Raw genomic sequence first — 19,015 nt, forward strand, 5'->3', positions numbered from 1 at the left:
TGTGTATAGACCACCTGGTCCCTAACCTCCAATCACCATTGTTATTGTATATAGACTGCATGGTCCCTAACCTCCAATCACCATTGTTATTGTATATAGACTGCCTGGTCCCTAACCTCCAATCACCATTGTTATTGTGTATAGACTGCATGGTCCCTAACCTCCAATCACCATTGTTATTGTATATAGACTGCCTGGTCCCTAACCTCCAATCACCATTGTTATTGTGTATAGACTGCATGGTCCCTAACCTCCAATCACCATTGTTATTGTGTATAGACCGCCTGGTCCCTGGAGTTTGCAAATTTCTCAACAATCCTGCTGGTCACTACTGACAAAGCCGTGAAATTAATATTCACATGAAGAATGAGAGTGATCCTTTAACAACAACGTTTTCTGCTATGCTAGACTCTGTAGGTGTTTGTCAGAATGTAGTCGGCCTACTCATGCCTGTAACCACACCTTGGATTTGATTCTTAGCCATGGTGTCCTGGTGGATCACATATCTATTATACCTCAGAATCCTCTGCTTTCAGATCATTACTTGTTAACGTTTGATATACAGTATAGCCTCCCTTTGGCTCCAGGTCCAAAGTACAGTATCAGATATTCAATTGCCTCATTAACTACAACAGCGTTTCTCAACCAACTTCCACAGTCCTTCAGCCTTACATCTGAAGCCCCGTGTGAAAATGAACTTGAACGGGTAACTGTGCACATGGAGAAATCGCTTCGCAGCACCTAGATCTTGTAGCTCCACTTAAGAAGATAAAGCATAGAGATAAGAAACCTGCCCCCTGGTGCTCTGATCATACGCGTAACTTAAACAGGCTTCACGCAAGCTAGAGCGCAAATGGAAGTTTTCAGATCTACCTGGAAAGAGCCTCTCTAAGTACAGACTGCGAGGTCTGTGTACCTCTCCAGACTCATGGAAGAGAACAAAAATAATCCTAAATTCCTATTTGAATCTCTGTCTAGGTTAACATTAGGTTAAACATTAATCTCACAAGTCTCACACGATTTTATGAGTGATGACTTTATTACATTTGTAATGGTAAAATAAAGATTAGACAGACCATCCAGTGCACGTCTGTAGCTACATACAGTTGCCAGCATCCTGCTAGTCCTATGCGTACTGATAATGACACCTTTGAATCTTTCCTTCTTATGAAAAAATCAGAACTTTTGAGCTTAGTTTCCTCCTGCAAATCCTCTACTAGCCTCGTAGACCGAATTCCTACAAAATTCTTGAAGGAGATTCGACCACTGATTAGCACCACCCTGTTAAATGTGTTAGACTCATCTCTTAGGCTTGGATATGATCCAAAACCTTTTAAAATAGCTGTTATTAGACCTGTTCTAAAGAAACGAAATCTTGAACCTAGTGATTTAGGAAATTATAGGCCAATCTCCATTCATTTCAAAGTTCCTGGAAAAGCTGTTGCTCGCCAGCTGTCTTCTTTCCTACAGAAAAATAATGCTAATGAATTATATCAGTCTGGCTTTAGACCAAACCACAGCACAGAAACAGCCAAAGTCAAAGTAGTGAATGATTTGCTTATGGCTTCTGACAGTGGCTGTATATCTGTGTTGGTATTACTAGACTTAACTGCAGCATTCGATACTGTGGACCATAATATCCTCTTGGAGCGGCTAGAATCTGTGGTTGGCATTAAGGACACAGCCCTCTCTTGGTTTGGCTCCTATTTAACTGATCATTATCAGTTTGTCCATGTGAGCAATGAATCTTCCAAGATCACTAAAGTCAAATATGGTGTAGTATCACACACACACATACGACAGGGCTGAGATTCCAGGCTGCCTGAGACAAGGCCTAGTCTGGTATGAGAGGTACTCGCTGGCCTGGGCACAAAAGGGGGGTCAGTGACCCCACACACACACAAACACAGATGCACACACACGGCTCATACACACACACACACACACACACACACTCATACAGATAATAAGGGAGGAATTCCATCTTTTATGGCACAAAGATTTAGGGACCTACAGACAGCAGAGTGGACCTCAAGGATAGGGGCCCCTCAACTTGGCACGTAACCCCCTCCCCATACATCCTGCCTTACATACCACAGATTCACCCAACACCCTAAAGAAAGTTTTATTTTTTTAAGTTCTGCCTTTGTATTCCCTATATATTGATTTACTCATGACTACTAGTCTCGATACCCAGATAGGTTTTGTTTGTGTGAGTCCTCAGACAGTCTTAGTGTTTAGCTACCCCTGCATACATGCTCTCATGATTATCCCAGAGGAATCTTGAAACTTAAATAATGTAACCAGGTATCTTAGTGTGGCTCCTAACTATCAGAGGTTCTTTCTTTCTTTAACAACCCCCCCTTTCCCACATTCCTCTGTGGCCCTTATCTGATCTTTGTGGTCCGTTAGCACTTCTTTGTCCTCTACTGTTCTGCAGTAAAAGACTGAATTAATGTGCATATTATCAGTTCTGGAGAGCAGATAATTGGGATAAGCCACACCAACCAAAATATGTTGTTCCCAGATGTGCAATTTAAATTGGTATTACCACAAACTAACGGCCACATCTATCTAAGGGTAAGATGTACTGTTTAAATGTGAAAATGTAATGTAATGTCCGTACAAATGATCCAAAGTAGCAACCTCTGTTGATGTATATGGATGGGATTTATTAACATACATAATATCAGAAATGATTAATTAATTAATACAGATGGTATAAGGTGTGACCCGCCAGGCTGGTATGGCATGTTTGGTGTCAAACTGGTAGAAAATCACTCCTGATTCCAAATCTGGTCAGTGGTTACCATGAAACTGTATGTATCAAAAGTTACAGCAGTTTAATGAAAATCATCGGTAAAGTGGTATCAGTCTAGTCATAAATACCAAAAGGACTGAAAACCTGCCAACTAGATGGTCAGCCATTGCTTCAGGTGTCGAATTCCTGGTCACCCCTATTCATGAACTTTTAACCATAAAACATGGCACCTCAGAACAGAGCAGGGAGAAGAAGAGAGAGGAGCAGAGGAGAACATCGGCCCCGCAGAGGGAGGAGAAGAGAAGCCCCGGGAGAAGAGCAGCCCGTGAGAAGCCCTCCTGAAGCCTGCCGGTGAAGGCCTGCTACCCAACAGAGAACTGCAACCAAGACAGAGCCTTTCACCTTAAAGCTTCTCAAGGAGAGAGAATCCAAGGGGCTCCACTCCAACAACCGCTCCAGACGCCGCGCCTCCTTGGGTGCTACCATTCCCTCAGCTCATCACCTCTGTGACCTACTGCCAAGACCCCCTCCACTCTGCAAACAAGTAAACCAGCTTCCTTTCATTCTAACAACCTAAGCTGTTCTGTTAACCTGCTTTATGACTTTAGGGTCGTGTTTCCACAAACTGTGCTTGCTTTGCAGAACAGAATTTCCCTTTTAAGGTTACTCATTTTAAATCTGGTCACTGCATTTTCATGTTACATTCTGTCTGGTACTATTCCGTTATTTCGTGTTTATTGTTTGTGTTAAGTGTAATGTCTGTCTTATGTTAGTTGTAGTGTTAGTTAGGAATAAATGCATGTCTTTTACACCATTTCAGCCTCCGTTCATTGAGTGCTCACAATAGTCCTGCCTCTGTGGGATCTGGCTGCTAAGCTCTGAAACCTCAAAACTCGCCTGAAATATCATGAGGCTCCCTCTCATCGGCCGTGAGGGGAGCTTCACAACCGATCGTTTACTTTACCTGGTGATGCAGCTTGCTGGATGAGCCTTCTAACCCAGTTTACTAAGCGATACTGGTAACTAGTGAATCCCATGTAAGTCTCACATTAACCGACTCACGGGGATTCGCAATTGAGTTTGGAGGAACCAACCATTCGGCATAACAATTAGTTAATAAACATCATTAAATAATAATTAATTAAAATGTAATTAGTTTCAAAACATATTGGTGGAGATATAAAAATTTACCTGAGCTAAATATTCCTACAATGGTGTCCCACAGGGATCAGTGCTGGGCCGCTGCTGTACACTGTATACATTGGTCACATTATCAGAAATCATGGTGTTGGGTTTCATTGTTTTGCTGATGATACACAGTTATATATATCTGTTAAGTTGGATGATGCATCACAGCTCTCTGTTAGAAGACTGTCAACTAGATATCCGGTGCTGGATGGCAAATAATTTCTTTGTGTTAAACACAGAAAAACAGAAGTACTGTTAACTGGTCCGAAGGCGGCTCGAAATAAGTCTGACAACCTCAACCTTGGTGGTCTTCCTACCCAACCTGACACAGTGGTCAGAGATCTTGGTGTTCTGGTTGATTCAGATTTATGTTTCAATGCTCACATAAAAAGCATCACTAAAGCTGTGTTCTATCCTGTACGGAACCTCGCCAAGCTTCGGAAGATGCTCTCCTTTCATGAAGCGGAAACACTAACACCTTTATAACTTCCAGGCTGGATACTGTAATGCCTTCCTTTCTGGGAGCCCATCTGGATCCTCACATAAACTTCAGCTGGTACAAAATGCAGCAGCCAGAGTTCTTACAAACACTAATAAATGTGATTATATTAGCCCTGTTCTATGCTCCCTTCATTGGCTTCCAGTTAGTCTCGAATTAACTACAAAATACTGCTACTGACTTATAAAACACTGAATGGCCTTGCAGCAGAATACCTTAGTAACCTGCTGGCCTTATACAACCCTCCTCGCTTTCTTACATTATAAAGAGCAGGATATCTGTTAGTACCCAGGGTAGAAAGAGCTACGGCAGGCTGCAGAGCTTTCTCTTATAGAGCTCTTCAGCTGTGGAATGGTCTTCCAGTGGATGTGCGGGATTCAGGCTGACTCTCAATATTCAAGTCTAGACTAAAAACACTCCTGTTTAGTTTAGCTTATAGGGACTCTAATTCTAGCTCTAGCTAACTGCTCACTCCCAGTCAGACCTATAGTGTGAGGTGTAGAGCTGGGTGGGGATCGGTGCCATTGGCTTTGGATAAACTGAACTGTCAGTCTGTCACTTTAGCTACACACCCCCTTGTGGAATTGGAGTGCTGACATTCAGGGACTCCCCATGCCTGCGTTCCCACCTGCCTCTCTCTCCTACTTATGCTGCCGTAGCCATATGTGCCAGAGCTTACATACTGCACTCACCTAACTGTTTGCACTGCCTCTAGTCTCCCCTACTTTGGCTAACTGCACATTTTATTTCCCCTACTCCCCCTGGGCTGTGCTGCCTGGAGACCCCACATTTTTAAGATATCCTGCCTACCCTGCTGCCTGCGACGTCTCCACTACCTGTGAGTCCTTCCGGCCTGCTCACCCTTCTGCCTCTGACATCTTCCCTGTTTACCCTGCTGCCGTACTACTGTTCACCCCCCCATCTGAAGCAGCTCCAGCACTTGCCTGTCATCACCTCCCTGCCCCCCGCTTTGTGACTGACATGTTAAGATTGGGATAATGTGAATTAGGACTTTGCCATCTTGATCATTTGACTTCCTCTGCTGCCCCCTGGAGGATGGGCTCCCCCTTTGAGTCTGGTTAGGGTTAGGGCTTCCTCTGCTGCCCCCTGGAGGATGGGCTCCCCCTTTGAGTCTGGTTAGGGTTAGGGCTTCCTCTGCTGCCCCCTGGAGGATGGGCTCTCCCTTTGTATCTGGATCCTCCCAAGGATTCTTCTTTCTAGGGTAATTTTCCTTGCCACTATCCCCTCTGACTTGCTCACTGGGGGCTTTGGGCAGGGATGCTGTAAAGTGCTTTGAGATGATGTAATGTTGTGAAAACAAACTATATAAATAAAACTGAACTGAACTGAAATTGCATTCAATGTTTGGGGGGGGGGGGGGCTCAAAATGATTATTAATTGCGATATTTTTAAGCTTAATGACACATACACATTTTTTTTTTTACTTATCGCCCAGCCCTAATTAACAATACACTAATCGGAGAGCTATCAGTCCTGTGAAATAGGCTTTTAGAAAAAAATGTTTGTTTGAATGATTTGTGAATAATGATACTTCATTCACCCACATGGGGAAATTGTCTTTTCGTCCCTCCCATCTTGCTCTCCAAGAGATACGCCGACACATATACAGGTGAGAGGAAGTTTGGGGGTCGCAGCGCAGGATTGGCCAGCATCCAGCACCCCTGCAGCTCAAGGGCTCAGTGATGACATCACTCTGCCGGCCAAGACATCTGAACCAGCGACCTTCCGCTCATGGACACAGAGGTCGAACCCAAAGAGTCACGCACCACACCCAGTATTTACAGAAATGCTTCCTACAGCATCCAGAACTGAAACGAATATGAGTGGTTTTCCCACTATTAATGAAAACTGGACCATTCTGTATGATGCTGTATCTTTGGTTATTTGTTACACAAAGGATGGTCGTGGAAATCTTGTCTTTTTTGTTTTTACTATACCACTACCTTCAGTTAATATAAACTAGATTAAAAGGGAACCTTGTTGATAAAAGAGGGGAAATAAATTACATATATACATATTCATTTTATATTTTAAACAATGTTTATCTATGTCTGCCAGACTAGATGTGTCGTCACATCCTCAGCCAGGTGCAGCTGAGGCCAGCAGAGGGCGCCAGTGAGCAGCCAGAGACAGCAGTCATACGGAAGCTCCCAGCTCTGGGCTCCATCACATGAACACGCCTGCTGACAATAACACTCACATACCACTGATACACCCTGTGGATAAAGAGCCCTCACTGTTTCTATAGCAGGTTAGGATGCTGTGCCTGTGATCAGAAGGCAGACTGGATGGGAATGGAAAAGTAGTAACAAACAAAAAGTGACATCACTACCTTCAGTCATTATAAAGGCTGTGGTTAGGATTAGCTACTGCTATACAAACAGCTATAGCTGTGATTATCAAAATAAAACCCACTTATTAATCCATGAGGAGAAATATATAATATATATTACAAATTTCAAACAATATTCATGCATTACTGCCAGACCAGACATGATTTCCCATCCCCACATCACTTACAGAGCCGTCCTGGAGTTCTTGACCACAGGCAGCAGCCTGCAGTGCTGTTTATCTCGTCTGATGTATTTTTTCAGGTCAAACACATCCAGCTCCTCATCTGACATCAGCATCACAAAGGCCAGAGCTGAGTACTGTGCAGGTGAGAGGTCATCTGCTGAAATGTTTCCTGAATTCAGGTATCTTTGTACTGACTTTATTAGAGAATTGTCACCCAGTTCAGTCAGACAGTGGAACAGGTTGATGGTCCTTTCCGGAGATAAATTCTCCTGTATTTTCTCTTTGATGTATTGGGCTGTTTCCTTAATGGTATATGAGCAGATGCTTGTCGGCCCCAGTAGCCTTTGTAACAGAGTCTTACTGGAGTCTGTTGAGAGGCCCAGGAGGAAGCGGAGGTAGAGGTCCAAGTGTCCATTCTTGCTCTCTAATGCCTGATTCACTGCAGTCTTCAGCAGGTCAGCTGATGAGTCTGACAGAAACACAAATAAGGCAGCGAGATACTCCTGGATGCTCAGATGCACAAAGCAGTACACCTTCTCCTGGTACAACCCATACTCCTCTTTAAAGACTTCTGTGCAAACTCCAGAGTAAACTGAAGTTTCAGCGACATTAATGCCATTCTCTGACAGATCTTTCTCATAAAATATGAGATTGCCTTTCTCAAGGTTGTCAAAAGCCAGTTTACCAAGTTTTAAAAGGAATTCCTTGCTGTATTCCTTAAGTTTAGTTTCAGGGTTTTTCATATACTTGTCATTTTTTAAACTTGTCTGAAAGATCAGGAAGTGTGTGTACATTTCAGTCAGAGTCTTTGGAATTTCTCCCCTGTCAGTCTCACTAAAAAGCCTCTTAAGCACAGTGGCTGAAATCCAGCAGAACACAGGTATGTGGCACATGATGAAGAGGCTCCTTGATGATTTCACATGTGTGAAAATCCTGCTAGCCAGGCTCTGATCATTAAATCTCTTCTTGAAATACTCCTCCTTCTGGGCATCACTGAACCCTCGTATCTCTGTCACCTGGTGGACACACTCAGGAGGTATCTGATTGGCTGCTGCTGGCCGGGAGGTTATCCAGAGGTGAGCGGATGGGAGCAGATTCCCCTTAATGAGGTTAGTTAACAGCACATCCAGTGATGTTTTCTCTGTGACATCAAACCAGCTCTCATTGTTCTGAAAATTGAGAGGAAGGCGACACTCATCCAGACCATCAAAGATGAACAAGACTTTCAACCTAAACAGCTCAGTGGACTGAAATGATTTCAGTTCTGGGACAAAGTGGTGAAGCAGTTCAGTCAGACTGTATTCACCCTTAATCAAATTCAGGTCCCGGAAAGGAAGAGCAAATATGAAGTGAACATCCTGGTTTGCTTTTCCTTCTGCCCAGTCGAGAATAAATTTCTGCACAGAGACTGTTTTTCCGATACCTGCCACCCCTTTAGTGAGTACAGTTCTGATAGGTGTCACATGCCCACATAAGGCTTTAAATATATCATTGCACTTGACTGTAGTATCTTCTGTTCGCCTTTTCTTGGATGCTGTTTCAATCTGTCTCACTTCATGTTCATCATTGACTGCTCCAGTCCCACCTTCAGTTATGTAGAGTTCTGTGTAAATCTCACTGAGAAGTGTTGGCTGTCCTTCCTTAGCTTTCCCTTCAAATACACACTCAAATTGCTTCTTAAGTTTACATTTGATTTCCTGCTGATGTTGCAGCATGAGCTGTCCTGAAACGAAATGAGAGGAAAATGCACTAATTCTCACCGTGATCCTGACCAGTATGAGAGGAAGAATATTTTCGAAAAACACACTTTTTTACACATACATATCCAGATATTTCCCTGTGACTGTGAATGTGAAACTGAAAGTTTTATCATGCGTATTTTACTGGAACACCGCATACAGGACCGTGAATAAGCCTTAGGCAGCCAAAGGAAATGTTTAAAGCCATTTATCTGGGTAGTAAGTGTATATCTGCTCAGACCCAAACAAAACACAAAACCCCTTTTCATTTCCCAAACCTCTCCTCAGGGGCACCACAGCCAGTCCATGTATTTGTTAAATTTCACCACCAGCTCACTTCATCAATTAATTAAATTAGTTTAAAAGCTCAATGAGATATTGATCAGGCACATGAGGCGTGTTAGTGGTCAAGTAAAAAAATATGTAGATATACTGCACAATTTATGCAAATATTAGGGTGATTTTGAGAGAGGTTCTGAAATGGCAAACACAGTTTGACATGCATATTATAGTAGTTCTACACCAACATGAAGACCATTTAAACATCCTTTTCTTTGGCTGCCTAAGACGTTTACACAATATTGTACATGTACATAATGTTATAAAGCTCTTACTCTTCTCCAGCATATCAGCAAGATCATTTTGCTTCATGGTCCTCAGGATGTACAGTGTAATCTTCAGAGCTACCTCTCTAACACTGGTCTTCTGTATCTGACCATCACAGTCCAGGTCATTCTCCTCCTCCAGCTGAGGCTCAGAGCATTCTGGGTAATTCTGATCTAGGTACCTCACAAACGTCTTCAGCTCGTCCTTTAGGAACTTCATGGCTTTTTCCTCTAGTGACTAGAATAAACAGTCAGAGTTAATTATTGCTACTTACACCAAACCTTTTCAGAGTTTCACTTGTGAATCATAGATTAAAACTAATTTTCTTTAAGATGATGAATTTATTATTATGCAGCTGTATAAAATATAAGCTAATTCACATAACAGCCAAGAAAATATATATCAGCAATAAATACAAACCTTCAATATGGATGATAAACCCGATTTATCATGTAGATCTGAACTGCAATCTTCCATTTGGTCTCTGTGAATTAGGCAGAAACATAAAGACCTCAATTCATCTACACAAATGTAACAGAAAGACTGAAAAGTTCCCCATTAAAATTGCTGTTACTGCAGATAAAGAATAACATTATGGTATATTACAACACCAATTCCAAAATGTTGGGACATTGTGCAAATTGTAAATAAAAACAGAATGCAATGATATAGAAATCTCATTAACCTGTATTATATTCATAACAAAGTATAGAAAACATATCAGATGTTTAAACTGAGAGATTTTGCTATTTCATGAAAAATATTGGCTGATTTTGAATTTCATGATAGCAACATGTCTCAAAAAAGTTGGGACAGGGGCAATAGGAGGCTGGAAAAGTTAGTGGTACAAAAACCCAACAGGATGGACCCAACTGGAGGAACAATTTGGAAATAATTATGTCAATTGGCAACAGGTGAGTAACATGACTGGGTATAAAAAGAGCATCTTAGAGCTGCAGTGTCTCTCTGAAGTAAAGATGGGCAGAGGGTCACAATCCCCCTAATACTGCACTGACAAATAGTGGAGCAATTTCAGAAAGAAGTTTCTCAGTATAAAACTGCAAAGAGGTTGAATATTTCATCATCTATAGCACATAATGTAATCAAAAGATTCTGAGAATCTGGAGAAATCTCTGTGAAAAACCAGACTAGATGCTTGTGATATTTTGGCCCTTAGGCAGCACTGCATCACAAACAGGCATAATTCTGTAATGGAATCACTAAATAGGCTCAGGAATATTTCCCACAAACATTGTCAGTGAACACAATTCGCGCTGCCATGCACAGATGCCAGTTAAAACTCTATCATCCAAAGAAGAAGCCGTATATGAAGATGATCCAGAATCACCGACGTCGTCTCTGGGCCAAAGCTCATTTAAAATGGACTGCAGCTGAGTGGAAAACTGTTCTGTGGTCAGTCGAATCTAAATTTGAGATTCTTTTTGGAAACCAGGGACACCATGTCATCCGGACTAAAGAGGAGAAGGACCACCCAGCGTGTTATCAGCACTCAGTTCAAAAGCCAGCATCTCTGATGGTGTGGGGGTGCATTAGTACATATGGCAGGGGCAGCCAGCATCTCTGATGGTGTGGGGGTGCATTAGTACATATGGCAGGGGCAGCCTGCATATCTGGAAAGGCACCATCAATGCTGAAAGGTATATCCAGGTTCTAGAGCAACAGATGCTCCCATCCAGACGACGTCTCTTTCAGTGAAGACCTTGCATTTTCCCACATGACAATGCCAAACCACACACTGCATCAATTACAACATGATGGATTCGTAGAAGAAGGGTCCGGGTACTGAACTGGCCTGCCAGCGGTCCAGATCTTTCAGGCATTGAGAATATTTGGTGCATCATAAAACTAAAAATATGACACAGAAGATCTAGGACAGTTGAGCAACTAGAATCCTGTATCAGACAAGAATGGGACAACATTCCTCTCCAAAACTCAAACAAATGATCTCCTCAGTCCCCAGACATTTACAGACTGTTGTTAAAAGAAGAGGAGATGCCGCACAGTGGTAAACATGGCCTTGTCCCAACTTTTTTGAGATGTGTTGCTGCTGCGACATTCAAATTTTTGCTTACAATGATGCATTTTCTCAGTTTGAACATTTGATATGTTTTCTGTGTTCTGTTATGAATAAAATATAGGTTTATCAGATTTCCATATCACTGCATTCTGATTTTATTTGCAATTTGCAGAACGTCCCAAAATTTTTGGAATTGGGGTTGTAGTTTGGAAAGATGTATCTGCCATGTTAAGCTTTATTCACTGGGGCGGCTTCCTGATTTTCTCATGACAGCAGAAGAGAACCAGTGACATCAGGCTCCAGCACACAGAGACACAGCAGGCAGGAAGGACAGTTTTCTATGCAGCCCTTTGTACCCAGTAAACACTGCTCTTGTTTTACACGCTTTCCGACTCATTTGGTCAATATCGTTCATCCATTCATTTGGTCTTCTTAAATATCTCGGGTGTGCGTATTAAGTGAGACTATGCAAGTCTATCTTGTATGAGCCTTGGACAGGAGGGATGTTCTGTTGCTCGCCTCTAGTATAAAAGAACTGGCTGATTGTGGAAGAAGACGGTGAAGACAGAAGATGGCGAAGTCTTTTTATTAAGCTACACATATTAAAGTGCTGCCCACTGACCAGCCCTAGCTAGGAGCCCAGTTTACTTTTATGTTATGGCCTGACTATAGACCCAGAGAGACATGCATGCTAGTGGGCTGTAACACTGTTACCTCTCAGGGCTCTTTCTCTTACACCCCACAGGGGGGTGCATTTCATGGCTTGCACTATAAATGCTGCCACTCACAGCCACTAATGTCCTGAGGCCCCAGGGCACTGGCCCCACTGACCTGGTCCATAACCCAACCAAGGCTCCAGGGGGCGCTATCTTGGAGCACCTTCAGCCACCGGCTCATTCCCCCACCGTGAGCTAAGAAGCTACTGGGGATCTTTCCTGCCTGCTGCCGTTAGACACCACAATGCCTGCAGATCCCACAAACCAACAAATCATTTTATTTTATACTCAGGGGATGAGAACCACTGCAGTGTCATTTTAAGTAAGGAATAATTGACGACGGGCCGTTGAATTATTAGAAAATAATGCACACCCGAGGTGGTAATGCGGCCACGACGCGAAGCGGAGTGGCCGTTACACCTCGGGTGTGCATTATTTTTCTAATAATTCAACGGTCCGGAGTCAATTATTCCGCTTATACTACGGTTGCCACACCTCAAGACATCGATCAGATGATATATTTCAAGGGATTCGTCCGGTTTTTCTACTTAAATCGCTATTGTGAGTAGGATAATTTCTTCCGCATCTCATCCAACGACTCTTTTGCTAGTTCCAAAACGTCATTTTAAAGCTGGCAATGGAGGCTTGAGCCGTTGATAGCAGACTAATGCAGTTAATAATGAAGTTATTAGAAAGAGAGCGAGAGAGACAGAGACACAGAGAAAGAGAAACAGAGAGAGAGAGAGAGAGAGAGAGAGAGAGAGCTTGTATGAATTAGGCTACCTCTGTGTGTCCCTCAACAGTGTTCTGAAGCACCGTCTCTAAACTGTAAGTCTGCTTTAAGATGCAGCGCTGTTATTACCTCGCTAGTGAGAAATGTCATGTGTAGCCTTTAAGTTGGTACACTAGGCTAACTAATACTGCTGCAGCCCAGTTGTTGAAAGTTTCATATTCACCGTAAATATTAAAATTTACTTTCGGAAAATCGTCTGTCATGTTGTTGTTTTTGTTAGTCCTGTGTGCTGTATAGGTACTGTATGCTAATTTCCGTTATTATAGTTAACTATGCGATGTGATATGGAACTGTAATGCGGTCAAGAGAGCTGCCTGGAACTACGTTCGCCGTGCGTTTCCCTGAAAATAATTGCACACCAATCAGATTCAAGCATTCAACTGTCCCGTAGTATATACGCATTTAAACATCACCTTTGGCAAAGAAACCAAGAGTCTTTCTCTTTTTTTGTCTGATGATAGTAGTTTATTATTTAAGCCACACAGTTCGATTAAACATGTTAAACTGAAGCCTTCGTCTGAGTATGATCTAATGAATTCAGGAAAGTGAAATTATTTGTTATCAAAAAAGAAACATCCGTCTCACAAGACGACAATCTATTGTCGAGTCATTCTTTAATGGACATGCAGGGGGAAACAGGCAAACCAGTTTTTTCCAGCTCTGTGCTGAGGACTGAAATTTAAAGTCCACTTTGCGATTAAATGACTTCCAATTCCGGCTCGCAGAAAGTCAGGTTTTACAGTAATCCTCATCCATTTACCTCAGATGTTATTTATATAGAATACAGACAAAACTTTTGTTTAAATTCTCAAGGTGATGGAATCTGTTAAAGGTAAAAATTGGTGCATTTATTATAAATATGTTATTTCCTCATAGGTTGAATGTGTCTCTGTGCCATTTGACTGAGAGTCTGAATGTCATTAACAGTGTTTGTTTAAATGCCCATTTACCTTTGATCTGTAGGAAAAGTTCCCTCTCTGAAGGTGATTGGTTGATCCATTGACCAGTCACTCTTTATGGAAACACAGCTGGGTACAGGGGAGTCTGCTCTCTTCATCAGGACACTGTGGGCAGCGAGAGGAAACAAACCCTCATGGTATAAATATAATTCATACAATAGGGACGGCATCACACTGCTGTTTAGCCTTCTGCTCTGCCTTCATGTACTTTGATATGCTGTGAAGCTCTTCATGTAAACAGACTTACTTACAGTCAGCTTTTAAGGAAATTATGTCATCTAAAATTTAAATATTATATGAAACTTTTAGTATGACCGTTAAAAACCTCCACAACTACACTTGGCTGATGTTCCTTTTTACCTGTTTATATACGTTTTTGTTTGTTTGTTTAGTTTTGTTATGTGGCCATTTTGTATAGGAGGGATGGTCTATTGCTCGCCTCTAGTATAAAAGAACTGGCTGATTGTGGAAGAAGACGGTGAAGACAGAAGATGGCGAGGTCTTTTTATTAAGCTACACATATTAAAGTGCTGCCCACTGACCAGCCCCAGCTAGGAGCCCAGTTTACTTTTACGTTATGGCCTGACTATAGACCCAGAGAAACATGCATGCTAGTGGGCTGTAACACTGTTACCTCTCAGCGCTCTTTCTCTTACACCCCACAGGGGGGCGCATTTCATGGTTTGCACTATAAATCTTGCCATTCACAGCCTCTAATGTCCAGAGGCCCCAGGGCACTGGCCCCACTGGCCCGGTCCATAACCCAGCCGAGGCTCCAGGGGGCGCTATCTTGGGGCACCTTCAGCCACCGGCTCATTCCCCCACCGTGAGCTAAGAAGCGCTACTGGTTACACTGTGACTCAGACTGTTACCTCTCAGGGCTCTTTCTGTTACACCCCACAGGGGGGCGCATTTCAGAAGCAGATCCATCCATTTCTATGCTGATCCAGACCAGATGATTCCTGCTGGGGCCTCTGTGAACATGAAGGGTAAGTAGATACATAGATAAATACACAATATCGAGTATTCAGCATTTTTACATCAAACTGATGAACTGGACTCATGTAACTCTGCTCCTCCATCACAGTCTGGTATGGAGCAGCCACCAAACAGGACAGGAAGAGACTGCAGCGGACCGTAGGGACAGCAGAAAGATCATCGGTGCCCCCCTGCCCTCCATCCAGGACCTGTCTCTCTCAAGATCCAGTTGTCCATACAGACGGTTACTGTCTGTAATACTGTCAGTGAGCAGGCTGCCGGCAGGGCTGCCCCTTATCTCCTGGGATCACATGTTATTAATATTATAAAATCTCTGTATGCAGATTCTATGGCAGTTGTCCATACAGACGGTTACTGTCTGTAATACTGTCAGTGAGCAGGCTGCCGGCAGGGCTGCCCCTTATCTCCTGGGATCATATGTTATTAATATTATAAAATCTCTGTATGCAGATTCTATGGCAGTTGTCAATACAGACGGTTACTGTCTCTAATACTGTCAGTGAGCAGGCTGCCGGCAGGGCTGCCCCTTATCTCCTGGGATCATATGTTATTAATATTATAAAATCTCTGTATGCAGATTCTATGGCAGTTGTCAGTACAGACGGTTACTGTCTGTAATACTGTCAGTGAGCAGGCTGCCGGCAGGGCTGCCCCTTATCTCCTGGGATCACATGTTATTAATATTATAAAATCTCTGTATGCAGATTCTATGGTATTTGTCAGTACAGACGGTTACTGTCTGTAATGCTGTCAGTGAGCAGGCATTATCTCCTGGGATCATATGTTATTAATATTATAAAATCTCTGTATGCAGATTCTATGGCAGTTGTCCATACAGACGGTTACTGTCTGTAATACTGTCAGTGAGCAGGCTGCCGGCAGGGCTGCCCCTTATCTCCTGGGATCATATGTTATTAATATGATAAAATCTCTGTATGCAGATTCTATGGCAGTTGTCAATACAGACGGTTACTGTCTGTAATACTGTCAGTGAGCAGGCTGCCGGCAGGGCTGCCCCTTATCTCCTGGGATCATATGTTATTAATATTATAAAATCTCTGTATGCAGATTCTATGGCAGTTGTCCATACAGACGGTTACTGTCTCTAATACTGTCAGTGAGCAGGCTGCCGCTATATTCGAGTCTATCGCTGCATTCAGCACCCTGTCAGGTTATAATATTAATTAAGATAAATCTCTGGCTTTGCCTCTGAACGTACCACCAGACGTTATAACACAGTTTACATTCTATATATCTTATACCGCTTTCAAATACTGTACTTGGGTGTTTTTGTTACTTCAGATTTTGATAATTTGTGTCATATTAATTATTCCCCTTTGACTAAGAGACTCTCAGAGGACATGAAGAAATGTTCAGCCTTGCCTACTTCTTTGTTTGGTAGAATTAATGTGGTTAAAATGAACATTCTTCCTTGCTTACTTTATTTCAAAGTTTGCCCCGTTATCTTGCTCCATCCTTTTTTTAAGTCTTTGAACACTCAAATTTCTCATTTCTTCATGGACAGACAAACCTCTCTATGACTTGATCTGGAGGCCTCAGCCGTAATTCAGTCTATGCCTGGAAAACAATTTAATTTGTCTCCAAAGTTTATTTACTGAATGGTCTGGATGAGACCTGAGATTCTTGATGCAACACAAAGTCCTTGCTTTACATTTAGTTTTTTCTTGTAAAATAATGATTCTGCTTTTATGTTCTTCTCTGAAAGTGCCTACCAAGGATATATGGCTAAATCAGCCATCAGTTCTTCATCCATTAGAGGAGTTATGATCTTAATCATGTCGGACAGTTTCGCTAGAATTCGGTCCTCTGCTTGTTTAGGATCTGCAGACACTAATTGTTTAAATGTTTTTTTTTCCCTCAAGGCGACACCTGGGTGGGTTTGGTTCTTCTCTTCTTTTTTGTACTTTATTCTGCTTGTAAAACAAAAGTTTTAAAAAATCAGCCAAGAAGGACAGAAAGCTACTGGACAGTATCTCTGCAGGACCGGACCTGGACACCTCCGCTGTGCACATTGCATGATATATTAATGGAGACAAAACACTTATTGTCACACTCCATTTGACAAAGGTGTCATTATGGAAATTATCTTAATTCATGTCTAGAGCTGATACTTTGTGATTCACAGACAGTCACTGTAGACCCCAAATTACAATTTTTAAAAATCAAATTTAGACCCCGTTTTCTCAAAAATTTTATGTACTTATTACTGATAATATTTAATTGACTTTAAATTTTCTCAGAAATTGCCTCCCTCAACTTACTCAAGAGCCCAGAGATAAGCTGAAGCTGGGTTTGAACTGCTCACTTCCTGATCACAGGAACACAAGCTTAGCCCACTGAGCCACACGCCACCCTTTTCAAACAAGGAAAAAGCAGTGCCCAAGTTGATTGAACAAAGCGCTATTTTTATGGGTCGTTTAGCTTCAGAAGACGCCCTAACAGTCCTTAATTACCTGAATAGTTTGATACTTTAACAGTTTGACACGGGTGACTCAGATCGGCAGCGCATGCGTGACTCAAATCCACGGGACACAGTTTGTGTCTCTAAAATCACACCGTGTGTTTATTTTCCGGTAAAATGTGTGACTCCCCCCCCCCTCTCCGTATTTACCCCGGTAGGTGTCCGCGATGTGTGATTCACTCCTGCTCGCTGGCTCTGCTGCGCCCTTTTCGGGACTGATAATAAAAAGCTCACACTTATACATACGTACATTCACACACACACACACGCACGCACGCACGCACGCACACACACACACACACACACACACACAGATAGATAGATAGATAGATAGATAGATAGATAGATAGATAGATAGATAGATAGATAGATATACATACACACACACACTGTGCTGTGCGGCCGTATATTTAATGTTTAATTATATTAAACACTCAAATTTCTCATTACATTTGGAGTAACAAGAAGCCAAGGATTAAGTAGCTTCCGGGATAGACTCCCCCCGCGATCCAGAAGGATAAGCGGTTTGGAAAATGGATGGATGGAACACTAAGTATTCTGTTCTCTACAGACCGAAAAATCGTGGATTTAACAAATCTGCTGTTTTATTTTAAATCCCGCTATATATGTAGGCTGTGTTAAACATATTAATTTTATTATTATTAATATAATCTTACCTTGAAACACAAAATGGCGACTCTGCCTTTAAAATCCCGACACTTAATTTCACTTTCGTTTGCAAAGCAGGAAATGATTAGCTCCGTTTCATGCAAAAAAATGGACACGGACTCAGCGGCACATCGTAGGGTTTTGGGGGGATATTATCTATGTGACTTAATAACTAGTAACAATAACCGTAACTCGGTTATAGCATACATTCAGGATGATCGTGCATGTAAAAAGCGGCACTGCAGTAATTTTAAATCATTAACAGTGGCGATTTGAGAAATGTATAAATGGGGGGATCAAAGCTATTGGGGGGGGGGGGGGGGGACTCAAAGACATTTAAAACTGTGTAATCTTATAATTTCATCAAAAGATATTAACTGGTGCAGCAAAGTTAAGATCAAACTAAACACATGAATCACAATTTTTTATTTCCAATGCTCAACAAGAACAGGTAATATATTTTGCAGACAGAACATTAAATAAAACAAGAACAAAAAAAGGATATTCAGATAGTTATTACAAAGTAAAAGATACCATATCAATACCAAATATGACAGGACATTTTAGCACCATGTCTATACATCAAGTAAATAAGCATAAAATCAGGATACAGTTCTGATTGTTTTTTTATTTTTAAACTTTTTGATTAGATTAATATAATTTATCAGGTCTAATTTGTGAACAGGGAAAACAGGTTAGATTTATTGTATTTATATTTATGAAAATAAAATTAATAGTATTAAATTTATCTGTATTGTCGCGCGGGGCGGCATGGTGGTGCAGTGGTTAGCACTGTTGCCTCACACCTCTGGGACCCGGGTTCGAGTCTCCGCCTGGGTCACATGTGTGCGGAGTTTGTATGTTCTCCCCATGTCATCGTGGGGTTTCCTCCAGGTACTCCGGTTTCCCCTCACAGTCCAAAAACATTATGCTGAGGCTAATTGGAGTTCCTAAAGTGCCCATAGGTTTGCATGTGTGAGTGAATGGTGTGTGAGTGTGCCCTGCGATGGGCTGGCCCCCCATCCTGG

At 42.1% G+C, this 19,015-nt stretch overlaps 1 protein-coding gene across 7 annotated transcripts in view; it reads right to left on the reverse strand.

Moving 5' to 3' along the window:
• The window catches only part of LOC125721413 (NACHT, LRR and PYD domains-containing protein 3-like), a 213,174-nt gene that overhangs the window by 11,583 nt on the left and 182,576 nt on the right, over positions 1–19,015 (reverse strand). For 2 of the 7 annotated variants that reach the window (XM_048997297.1, XM_048997295.1), the window contains exons 1-6: positions 17,996–18,073; positions 14,710–14,811; positions 13,829–13,942; positions 9,752–9,815; positions 9,340–9,568; positions 6,990–8,709 (exon numbers count right to left, since the gene is read on the reverse strand). The exons of the other annotated variants lie outside the window; for them this stretch is intronic. In XM_048997297.1, the coding sequence (XP_048853254.1) occupies positions 6,990–8,709; positions 9,340–9,568; positions 9,752–9,815; positions 13,829–13,942; positions 14,710–14,771 (2,189 nt within the window). In that variant the 5' untranslated portion in view covers positions 14,772–14,811; positions 17,996–18,073. Of the gene's footprint in view, positions 1–6,989; positions 8,710–9,339; positions 9,569–9,751; positions 9,816–13,828; positions 13,943–14,709; positions 14,812–17,995; positions 18,074–19,015 lie in introns of those variants that run through there. 7 annotated transcript variants of the gene reach the window in all.

The sequence above is a fragment of the Brienomyrus brachyistius genome, unplaced genomic scaffold, assembly GCF_023856365.1.
Source record: "Brienomyrus brachyistius isolate T26 unplaced genomic scaffold, BBRACH_0.4 scaffold33, whole genome shotgun sequence".
Lineage (NCBI taxonomy): Eukaryota > Metazoa > Chordata > Actinopteri > Osteoglossiformes > Mormyridae > Brienomyrus > Brienomyrus brachyistius.